The sequence below is a fragment of the Nansenia antarctica genome (assembly GCF_963989245.1).
Source record: "Nansenia antarctica genome assembly, chromosome: 20".
NCBI classification, from domain to species: Eukaryota; Metazoa; Chordata; class Actinopteri; order Argentiniformes; family Microstomatidae; genus Nansenia; species Nansenia antarctica.
The window spans coordinates 7342988-7355272 of record NC_137693.1 but is presented as its reverse complement, the minus strand read 5'-3'; the positions used below and the strand labels follow the sequence as shown (position 1 = coordinate 7355272).

The 12285-nt window shown below is 40.5% G+C and overlaps 3 protein-coding genes across 3 annotated transcripts; all 3 read left to right on the top strand.

Annotated features, from left to right (window-relative positions):
• Nucleotides 1–622: 622 nt before the first annotated feature.
• Nucleotides 623–1449, top strand: LOC308174962 (olfactory receptor 4D1-like; the record flags this gene model as incomplete). The annotated part of the gene is made up of 2 exons (XM_080550073.1): nt 623–996; nt 1212–1449. 2 exons carry the CDS (start codon nt 623–625, stop codon nt 1447–1449), a joined length of 612 nt encoding a protein of 203 aa, XP_080406199.1.
• A 3358-nt stretch (nt 1450–4807) lies between these two features.
• Nucleotides 4808–6352, top strand: LOC308174961 (olfactory receptor 52K2-like; the record flags this gene model as incomplete). Its single annotated transcript, XM_080550072.1, has 3 exons — nt 4808–5181; nt 5346–5572; nt 6000–6352. 3 exons carry the CDS (start codon nt 4808–4810, stop codon nt 6350–6352), a joined length of 954 nt encoding a protein of 317 aa, XP_080406198.1.
• Nucleotides 6353–8426: 2074 nt separating this feature from the next.
• Nucleotides 8427–9200, top strand: LOC308174960 (olfactory receptor 5V1-like; the record flags this gene model as incomplete). Its single annotated transcript, XM_080550071.1, is given in 3 exon segments — nt 8427–8800; nt 8965–9108; nt 9110–9200. Coding segments are annotated over 3 exon segments (609 nt in total).
• Between the last annotated feature and the right edge of the window lie 3085 nt (nt 9201–12285).

Sequence of the window (12285 nt, the reverse complement as noted above, 5' to 3'; positions counted from 1 at the left end):
TTATCCCCTACCAAGGACCTTATCACTGGTCAGACAGGTAGAGAGCAGCACAGCTCAACATCTTCAAAGCTTTGGGCAAACTAAACTGAGATGAAAAAGTGTTAAGATAGGAATGGAATTGTGTGCCAATTGTGTGTTTTTGATAGTACTTTAGTTTGGCAACTGTTGATAATAATAATAATAATAATAATAATAATAATATATTATTAGAATAATATTTATGCAGGGTGTGACCAAGGGCCCTTTTTTTCAGGGGAGCCCTGGTTACAACATGTTCAATTTTTAAAAGTACAAACAATTAAGCAATTTACACAATATAATCAATTAAAACTCATACATTCCTTGGATTACAGATTATGTAACAAGGTTTTAAATTGATTGATAATCTAATATGTTGTGAAGGTCGTTCCATGTATTTGAGGCAGAGAAACTAATGGCCGAATTGCCTTGTTCAGACAAAAAGTATGGAACATGATTAACTTTATTGAACATTCATATTGAAAACAACAAGTTAAACGTTGACAGTTGACAGTGTACAGTCGTCTCTCTACCTCTCTGAATCATGTGTGTTGTGAGGAGGTTCCTCCTGTACTGTGGTTTTTACAGGGCTGTTATGTTGAGGATGGAGAACGTGTCCTACATAGCCCTGAAGCAGCCAATCACATTTGAGCTGGAAGGTTTTGCGGTACCAGAGGGCCAGGGTTACCTGCTGTTCTTCCTGGTCCTGGCCAGCTACTTCCTGGTCCTTGTGGGGAACGGGATAGTAATGACTGTCATTGCAGTGGACAAGAAGCTGCACAGGCCCATGTATGTGATGATGTGTAACCTGGCTGCCTGTGACCTAGTTGGAGCCACAGCTGTGATGACCCGGTTGATGATACACTTCCTGACAGGGGATAACAGAGTTCCATATGTCAGCGCCATCATCCAGGCCTTCTCTATACACACCTATGGTTCAGCCTGCCAGACAATACTATCAGCAATGGCCTACGACAGGTATGAGATTAACGTTAAATACATTCTGTAGTCAAAAAGGTCCTAAGGAAATTATCAATTTCAATCACTAATTTTGACAACAGAATGTAGAAAATCACAGTTTTCACATAGAGAGTAGACACTGCTATGGTGCTGGAGATAATGAATATGAGGTAAAAGTAAAAAATAGTGTAGTGTCCCTTTAAGTGTGTGTTCTATTTCACTCTAAACTACAGGTATCTGGCTATTTGTGAGCCGCTTCGGTACCAAGCCATCATGACCACGGCTCGGCTGGTGTTTTCCTGTGCTCTGGCCTGGGCTATAGCTATCCTCATCATAGGGGTGCTTTTTGCCCTGAACGTCGGCACCCCCTTGTGTGGCACCTACATCAGACACGTCTACTGCAGTAATCGCAATATCCTGGGCAATTCCTGCCGGCCCACCCCAATCAACGACTACTACGGTACGTTTTAGAATGACATAAGGAAGGATCAGACAGATATTATATCAAATATTATATCAAAAATAAACATTTTGTACAGATGTGTTGTTTTAAAAAAAAAATGTAGGGTCTTTTCTTCGATTGGTCAATACGGTTTTTGGTCAATCTGACATTTTTCTATGTCTAGTAAATGTATTTGATTTTAAAAACGTTATCTAAAAAGAAAGGTAGTCACTGCATGTTCTAATTTGGGTATTCCATATTCTTCCTGAATCATCTCATTTTCTAGCACTCAGACTGCTGTTGGCAGTTATTCTTATCAGGTCCTTCTTAAAGGTTATATACTTACGATGACTGTGATAGTTCATTCACTTACTTTAGACAATTGTATGTCACTTTGGATAAAAGCTAAATGACTTGAATGTAAAAATGTAGGCCTAACTGTCATTCCAGGCATGTGCATTACCTGGATGTTGAGCACTGGCTCCTTCCTCCTCATCTCTTTCTCCTACGCCAAGATCCTGACTGCCTGCCTGAAGAGGAACTGTGATAGGAGCAGCCGCAGCAAGGCCGTGCAGACCTGCGCCCCACACCTGGTCATCTACCTGGTCTATGAGATCACTATCCTCATCCTTATCCTCAGTAACCGCTTCCCTAACGTCCCTATAAACGTCAGGAGGTTCTGCGCCATACTGGGGTTCATCGTGCCCCCGACTATCAATCCCGTCATCTACGGCTTGGTCACCAAAGAATTACGCACAAGCATCGCTGGAATGTTTAAGAAATTGTTTAAGAAATTGGTCTCACCCAAACAGTGATGAGAATGTTGTTGAGAATGTCTGTTTGTTTCCTATGTGTCCTATTTATATATATATGTGTATATATAAATGTTTATATAAATATATATATATATATATATACATTTTTTAAGTTTAACCACCTTGTGCCCCAGAAAGAACAATTACATTATGACTTTATAACACATCCTCTCTGCCCGAAGCTTGCTCTTTTATCTCCATATTGAACAGAATAATGTTACATGATTCTGCCCCTTTTACAAGGGCTAGCTAGAGATGCATGTATATGTACAATGGGGTGCAAAGATTTGGGCACCCTTGGTTTAAATGTCTGTTACAATTCATCTCCAGGTGATTGAAAGCAAACCTGAACACTAAATGCTACAAAGTTAAACGTGACACCTTTCTGCAAATTTTAATGCAAGGATTTTGTTTATTTTCATTGTTCAGAGTTTTTAAATTATAAAAAATGAAAAGGACCCTGTGCAAAAGTTTGGGAACCCTTTTGGATTATTCTTTGTTACCTTTTGAGAGGATGGTTACTAAAGCACAGACCAAGGTGATTTACTCGTTAGGGCTTCAATGAGAAAGCGAAAAACGTCTTCAATCAATTCAATCAATTTTTAATTGAGTCTGTAACAGAAAGTGAAGGGGACTAAATACTTTCCAAAGGCACTGTATATTAAATGCTCAATTCATTGTTGAATTACAATTAAATGCCTGCGGTAGCCATTCCTTGATGTAAAATGGATGCAAAGATTTATCATCTTTATGTGTTGATGACATCACTTAACAAACATGTAAAAATGTATTAGAACACATGAAGTGTCAATAGCAGACATGATTTGGCAAGATAAACTGATTTGATAGGAGCTTGAATAGAATGAGAATTGGAATGTGTTTGTCAGGTGTTTTAGATATACAGTATTTTCTGAATTAATGGGACCCTATGGAGTAAACTGAGTAAATACCCCCAAACTCTTGGTGAATTGACCACAGCCAAGTATTGTGGGTACACTGCCTCGTTAAAGCTCTCAAAATCAGGATTCAAATTAATTACAATCAAAGCAACATGAAATAAGAACAAGATCTTTCTAAACCTTATCTGACAATGGAAAAGGAAGATATGCAAAAATGATCAAGGTCATCAAATCATGCACTTTGTACTTCCCACGTAGCAATGCCAATGATGTGATGATACGTTCATAAACTTATGGGAAGGATGGCAGCGTAGTGCTTGACATGACATCATTCCCCATCCCACGTGGGTGGGCATGCGCACAGGAGGTCATATGGATATAAAGATGGAGATATTGAGGTTGAGCCTCGACAGGGGAGGGCTGTGGTGAAGGACACCAGTAGTATAAAGAATGATAGTGGGTGAATAGTCAGAAGAGGGCGGCGGGCCGAGATGCTTTCCCCATTCAGTAGTTAATGATAGATTTGCTCAAGTAGACAATTAAGATATAAGTTTATTCCATACAGCGCTGGGTGTCCTGTCCTCTCATCACAGCAAGCCAAGAGGAGAGACACCCCGAATGACATTTTGCAGTGGGCTTATATCCTAGATTTCCGCTGACACAGGAAACAGTTTAAAGTTAGATGTGGCTTTCGCCTCTTTTCCATACCATAACGGTTTAGTCGTCCCGGCAACAGTTACCTGACTCTCAGTCAGCTGACCGACCGTTCCCAAACATACTGACATCAGTTCCCATATAAGTCTCCATCCTGTGTCCATGCTGTTCTACCCTGCTGACCACTGGTAACCTATACTGGTCCCCACTAGCCGTGGTCTCTATATTTGGCTCAGGTCCAGTTACAGAGAAAAGCATGTTGACTAAGAGTGGTCAGTTTATGTCCTGAGAGTGGACACACTTAAAGTATGCTTAAGGTCAAACAATGAGTATTGCTATATTCGATAGACACACAGCATTTGCATATAGTTACACAAAACGCATCATATCAAAGAACATTCAATTATCCCCTACCAAGGACCTTATCACTGGTCAGACAGGTAGAGAGCAGCACAGCTCAACACATCTTCAAAGCTTTGGGCAAACCAAACTGAGATGAAAAAGTGTAAAAAAAGATAGGAATGAAATTGTGTGCCAATTGTGTGTTTTTGATAGTACTTTACTTTGGCAACTGTTGATAATAATAATAATAATAATATATATTATTAGAATAATATTTATGCAGGGTGTGACCAAGGTCCCTTTTTCAGGGGAGCCCTGGTTACAACATGTTCAATTTTAAAAAGTATGAACAATTAAGCAATTTACACAATATAATCAATTAAAACTCATACATTCCTTGGATTACAGATTATGTAACAAGGTCTTAAATTGATTGATAATCGAATATGTTGTGAAGGTCGTTCCATGTATTTGAGGCAGAGAAAGTAATGGCCGAATTGCCTTGTTCAGACGAAACGCATGGAACATGATTAACTTTATTGAACATTCATATTGAAAACAACAAGTTAAACGTTGACAGTTGACAGTGTACAGTCGTCTCTCTACCTCTCTGAATCATGTGTGTTGTGAGGAGGTTCCTCCTGTACTGTGGTTTTTACAGGGCTGTTATGTTGAGGATGGAGAACGTGTCCTACATAGCCCTGAAGCAGCCAATCACATTTGAGCTGGAAGGTTTTGCGGTACCAGAGGGCCAGGTTTACCTGCTGTTCTTCCTGGTCCTGGCCAGCTACTTCCTGGTCCTTGTGGGGAACGGGATAGTAATGACTGTCATTGCAGTGGACAAGAAGCTGCACAGGCCGATGTATGTGATGATGTGTAACCTGGCTGCCTGTGACCTAGTTGGAGCCACAGCTGTGATGACCCGGTTGATGATACACTTCCTGACAGGGGATAAGGGAGTTCCATATGTCAGCGCCATCATCCAGGCCTTCTCTATACACACCTATGCTTCAGCCAACCAGACAATACTATCAGCAATGGCCTACGACAGGTATGAGATTAACGTTAATTACATTCTGTAGTCAAAAAGGTCCTAAGGAAATTACCCTCTGTGTGGTCAATCACTAATTTTGATGGAGATAATGAATATGAGGTAAAAGTAAAAATGGTGTATTGTCCCTTTAAGTGTGTGTTCTATTTCACTCTAAACTACAGGTATCTGGCTATTTGTGAGCCGCTCCGGTACCAAGCCATCATGACCACGGCTCGGCTGGTGTTTTCCTGTGCTCTGGCCTGGGCTCTCGCTATCCTCACCATAGGGGTGCTCTTTGCCCTGAACGTCGGCACCCCCTTGTGTGGCAACCACATCAGAGACGTCTACTGTAGTAATCGCAATATCCTGGTCAATGCCTGCCGGCCCACCCCAATCAACGACTACTACGGTACGTTTTAGAATGACAAAAGGAAGGATCAGACAGATATTGTAGCAAATATTATATCAAAAATAAACATTTTGTACAGATGTACAATTTTTTTAAATTTTTTATTGTAGGGTCTTTTCTTCGAATGGTCAATACGATTGTTGGTCAATCTGACATTTTTCTATGTCTAGTAAATGTATTTGATTTTAAAAAACGTTATCTAAAAAGAAAGGTAGTCACTGCATGTTATAATTTGGGTATTCCATATTCTTCCTGAATCATCTCATTTTCTAGCACTGAGACTGCTGTTGGCAGTTATTCTTATCAGGTCCTTCTTAAAGGTTATATACTTACGATGACTGTGATAGTTCATTCACTTACTTTAGACAAATGTCACTTTGGATAAAAGCTAAATGACTTAAATGTAAAAATGTAACTCTCATTCCAGGCATGTGCATTACCTGGATGTTGAGCACCGGCTCCTTCCTCCTCATCTCCTTCTCCTACGCCAAGATCCTGACTGCCTGCCTGAAGAGGAACTGTGATAGGAGCAGCCGGAACAAGGCCGTGCAGACCTGCGCCCCACACCTGGTCATCTACCTGGTCTATGAGATCACTATCCTCATCCTTGTCCTCAGTAACCGCTTCCCTAACGTCCCTATAAACGTCAGGAGGTTCTGCGCCATACTGGGGTTCATCGTGCCCCCGACTATCAATCCCGTCATCTACGGCTTGGTCACCAAAGAATTACGCACAAGCATCGCTGGAATGTTTAAGAAATTGGTCTCACCCAAACAGTGATGAGAATGTCTGTTTGTTTCCTATGTGTCCTATTTATATATATATATAAATATGTATATATATATATATACATGTATATATACATTTTTAAAGTTTAACCACCTTGTGCCTCAGAAAGAACAATTACATTATGACTTTATAACACATCCTGTCTGCCCGAAGCTTGCTCTTTTATCTCCATATTGAACAGAATAATGTTACATGATTCTGCCCCTTTTACAAGTGCTAGCTAGAGATGCAGCTGTAGCTGTTTCAGTCAAGGACACATATGCATATTATGTACATGTACAATGGGGTGCAAAAATTTGGGCACCCTTGGTTTAAATATCTGTTACAATTCATCTCCAAGTGATTGAAAGCAAACCTGAACACTAAATGCTACAAAGTTAAACGTGACACCTTTCTGCACATTTTAATGCACAGATTTTTTTATTTTCATTGTTCAGAGTTTTTAAATGATAAAAAAGGAAAAGGGCCCTGTGCAAAAGTTTGGGAACCCTTTTGGATTATTCTTTGTTACCATTTGAGAGGATGATTACTAAAGCACAGACCAAGGTGATTTACTCGTTAAGCATTCAATGAGAAAGCGAAAAACGTATTTTCGCTTTGTCATTCTGGGGTATTGGTATTGGGGTGTGGATTGATGGCAAATTCTTTTAATTCAATCAATTTTAAATTGAGTCTGTAACAGAAAGTGAAGGGGTCTAAATACTTTCCAAAGGCACTGTATATTAAATGCTCAATTCATTGTTGAATTACAATTAAATGCCTGCGGTAGCCATTCCTTGATGTAAAATGGATGCAAAGATTTATCATCTGTATGTGTTGATGACATCACTTAACAAAAATGTAAAAATGTATTAGAACACATGAAGTGTCAATAGCAAACATGATTTGGCAAGATATACTGATTTGATAGGAGCTTGAATAGAATGAGAATTGGGATGTGTTTGTCAGGTGTTTTAGATTATACAGTATTTTCTGAATTAATGGGACCCGATGGAGTAAACTGAGTAAATACCCCCAAACTCTTGGTGAATTGACCACAGCCAAGTATTGTGGGTACACTGCCTCTTTAAAGCTCTCAAATCAGGATTCAAATGAATTAGAATCAAAGCAACATGAAATAAGAACAAGATCTTTCTAAACCTTATCTTACAATGGAAAAGGAAGATATACAAAAATGATCAAGGTCATCAAATCATGCACTTTGTACTTACCAAGTAGCAATGCCAATGATTTGATGATAAGTTCATAAACTTATCGGAAGGATGGCAGTGTAGTGCTTGACATGACATCATTCCCCTTTCCACGTGGGTGGGCATGCGCACAGGAGGTCATAATGATGGATATAAAGATGGAGATATTGAGGTTGAGCCTCGACAGGGGAGGGCTGTGGTGAAGGACACCAGTAGTATAAAGAACATTCAATTATCCCCTACCAAGGACCTTATCACTGGTCAGACAGGTAGAGAGCAGCACAGCTCAACACATCTTCAAAGCTTTGGGCAAACTAAACGGAGATGAAAAAGTGTTAAGATAGGAATGGAATTGTGTGCCAATTGTGTGTTTTTGATAGTACTTTACTTTGGCAACTGTTGATAATAATAATTATAATAATAATAATAATAATAATAATAATAATAACAATAATAATATATATTATTAGAATAATATTTATGCAGGGTGTGACCAAGGTCTCTTTTTTCAAGGGAGCCCTGGTTACAACATGTTCAATTTAAAAAAATACTTAAGCAATTTACACAATATAATCAATTAAAACTCATACATTCCTTGGATTACAGATTATGTAACAAGGTCTTAAGTTGATTGATAATCGAATATCTTGTGAAGGTCGTTCCATGTATTTGAGGCAGAGAAACTAATGGCCGAATTGCTTTGATCAGACAAAAAGTATGGAACATGATTAACTTTATTGAACATTCATACTGAAAACAACAAGTTAAACGTTGACAGTTGACAGTGTACAGTCGTCTCTCTACCTCTCTGAATCATGTGTGTTGTGAGGAGGTTCCTCTTGTACTGTGGTTTTTACAGGGCTGTTATGTTGAGGATGGAGAACGTGTCCTACATAGCTCTGAAGCAGCCAATCACGTTTGAGCTGGAAGGTTTTGTGGTGCTGGAGGGCCAGGTTTACCTGCTGTTCTTCCTGGTCCTGGCCAGCTACTTCCTGGTCCTTGTGGGGAACGGGATAGTAATGACTGTCATTGCAGTGGACCAGAAGCTGCACAGGCCCATGTATGTGATGATGTGTAACCTGGCTGCCTGTGACCTAGTTGGAGCCACAGCTGTGATGACTCGGTTGATGATACACTTCCTGACAGGGGATAAGGGAGTTCCATATGTCAGCGCCATCATCCAGGCCTTCTGTGTACACACCTATGGTGCATCCTGCCAGACAATACTATCAGCAATGGCCTACGACAGGTATGAGATTAACGTTAATTACATTCTGTAGTCAAAAAGGTCCTAAGGAAATTACCCTCTGTGTGGTCAATCACTAATTTTTATGGAGATAATGAATATGAGGTAAAAGTAAAAATAGTGTAGTGTCCCTTTAAGTGTGTGTTCTATTTCACTCTAAACTACAGGTATCTGGCTATTTGTGAGCCGCTGCGGTACCAAGCCATCATGACCACGGCTCGGCTGGTGTTTTCCTGTGCTCTGGCCTGGGCTCTCGCTATCCTCACCATAGTGGTGCTTTTTGCCCTGAATGTTGGCACCCCCTTGTGTGGCACCTATCAGACACGTCTACTGTAGTAATCGCAATATCCTGGGCCTGGCCTGCCGGCCCACCCCAATCAACGACTACTACGGTACGTTTTAGAATGACATAAGGAAGGATCAGACAGATATTACATGAAATATTATATCAAAAATAAACATTTTGGCAGATGTCTTGTTTTTTTTAAATTGTAGGGTCTTTTCTTTGGAATGGAATGGAATGGAATGGACTTTATTTGTCATTGCTACAGTACAGGTACCAAACAACGAAATTTAGGAGGGGTGGCTCCCCTGGTGTTAGGAAAGGGGAAAAAAAGACACATTTTAGAAAAAGCATAAAAGCATAAAATCACAAGAAGGTAAGGAGCTGGTTTACATCAATAAAGGCTATGTACACAATCCACTGTACTATACTGCACAGATAGTCAACTAGGGTTGTCATATTGCACAAAAGTATTTTTTCACGTTATTTTAAAGTGTCACAGTTTGCAGGCTTGAAAATGTACATGTTTGTGCCTCAGCACTAGCTGCCATACAATCCGTCCGGACTGTCCTGGGCCCAGAACTTAGGCCTTTTCTGTGTTCAGGGCCTTGACGGCCCTGTGGTAGAAGCAGTCCTTCAGTCTGTTTGTCTTAGCGGCCGGGGTCCTGTACCTCCTGTTCGAGGGCAGCCTGACAAAGTGTACGTACCCAGGGTGGGTCGGGTCCCTGGAGATCTTGGAGGCCCTCCTGAGACAGCGTGTGTTGTACAGCTCCTCCAGAGAGGGGAGGGGGGCGCCCTTCTTTGGGGCGCCCTTCTTTGATTGGTCAATACGATTTTTGGTCAATCTGACATTTTTCTATGTCTAGTAAATGTATTTGATTTTAAAAACGTTATCTAAAAAGAAAGGTAGTCACTGCATGTTCTAATTTGGGTATTCCATATTCTTCCTGAATCATCTCATTTTCTAGCACTGAGACTGTTGTTGGCAGTTATTCTTATCAGGTCCTTCTTAAAGGTTATATACTTACGATGACTGTGATAGTTCACTCACTTACTTTAGACAAATGTATGTCACTTTGGATAAAAGCTAAATTACTTGAATGTAAAAATGTAGGCCTAACTTTCATTCCAGGCATGTGCATTACCTGGATGTTGAGCACCGGCTCCTTCCTCATCATCTCTTTCTCCTACGCCAAGATCCTGACTGCCTGCCTGAAGAGGAACTGTGATAGGAGCAGCCGCAGCAAGGCCGTGCAGACCTGCGCCCCACACCTGGTCATCTACCTGGTCTATGAGATCACTGCCCTCATCCTTATCCTCAGTATCCGCTTCCCTCAGATCTCTTTGAACGTCAGGAGGTTCTTTGCCATACTGACGTTCATCGTGCCCCCGACTATCAATCCCATAATTTACGGCTTGGTCACCAAAGAATTACGCACAAGCATCGCTGGAATGTTTAAAAAATTGGTCTCACCCAAACAGTGATGAGAATGTTGTTGAGAATGTCTGTTTGTTTTCTATGTGTCTTATTTATATATATATATATATATATATATATATATATATATAAATAGGACACATAGAATATATATATATATGTTTTAAGTTTAACCACCTTGTGCCCCAGAAAGAACTTATAACACATCCTGTCTGCCCGAAGCTTGCTCTTTTATCTCCATATTGAACAGAATAATGTTACATGATTCTGCCCCTTTTACAAGTGCGTTAGAGATGCAGCTGCAGCTGATTCAGTCAAGGACACGTATGCATGTATATGTACATATGTACAATGGGGTGCAAAAATGTGGGCACCCTTGGTTTAAATGTCTGTTACAATTCATCTCCAAGTGATTGAAAGCAAACCTGCACACTAAATGCTACAAAGTTAAACGTGACACCTTTCTGCAAATTTTAATGCAAGGATTTTTTTTATTTTCATTGTTCAGTTTTTAAATTATCAAAAATGAAAAGGGCCCTGTGCAAAAGTTTGGGAACCCTTTTGGATTATTCTTTGTTCCCTTTTGAGAGGATGATTACTAAAGCCCAGACCAAGGTGATTTACTCGTTAGGGCTTCAATGAGTCAGGTGAATATAATTCCAGGGTTGAACTATATATTCTGAAGTAACTCCATGTAAGTAAGTAAGTAAGCTTTATTTATATAGCACTTTTCATACAAGAAATGCAGCTCAAAGTACTTTGCAACAGGGGTAAAAACATAAAGTGAATATAAAAACATATAAAGCATAAAATGAATACAAAGACAGGGGAAGTAAATAAAACAGTAAAAAGAAAATAAAGATAAAATACAAGGAGGAGAAACAATATGTAAGAAATAAATAGATAAAACATTTAATAACACAGTCTTAATCCCCCCACACAAGTGAGGTTTTATCCTCGATAAAACCGAAATGTAGGTTCCACTGCCTTAATAAAATGCTTAAGGACTTTGTACCACTGAGTCCGTTGCCTTGAAAATATTTCAGAGTCCCTTGCCTTGACAATATTTAAGACTTGACTTTATGAAAATATTTAAGACTTGACTTTATGAAAATATTTAAGACTTGAATTTATGAAATGTATCCATGCCTTCTAAAGTATCCGACTGTGGTGGCTGTTGTGTCTGGTGTTAAAAACCATGGGTTCCTGCATGGAGGAGACAAAGGCGTGGACGAGCTTCTCTGCATCTGCCAGAGTGAGTGCGGGACAGAGTTTGGCCAGAGAAGGTGATGCTGGTGATGGTGGATGACCGGACCTGGTGTGGAGTGGTGTGCCGACTAGGACGGCTTCAGTCTTGGAGCTGTTCAGTTGTAGGAAGTTGAGCTTCATCCACGCCTCTCCTCCAGGCAGGTGGTTAGTGTATATAGTGGCAGGGGTGCAGAGGAGGTGGGGTTGACCCTGAGATAGAGCTGTGTGTCATCCGCTTAGCAATGGAATGACATTCCATGCCTGTGGATGACACGGCCAAGGGGGAGCATGTATAGTGTGAACAAGGTGGGGCCCAGCACCGAGCCTTGCGGGACACCGCAGGTGACGTTGTGGGTGTGGGATTTTGCCTTTCCCAGGGTGACGTGCTCAGTTCTGCCAGTGAGGTATGAGGTGAACCAGTTGTGGACAGTGTCAGAGAGGCCAATGGTGGAGTGCAGACGGTGAAGGAGGTTCATGGTAGTTCACTTCCACCATCAAGGAGAAGGCTACAAAAAACTC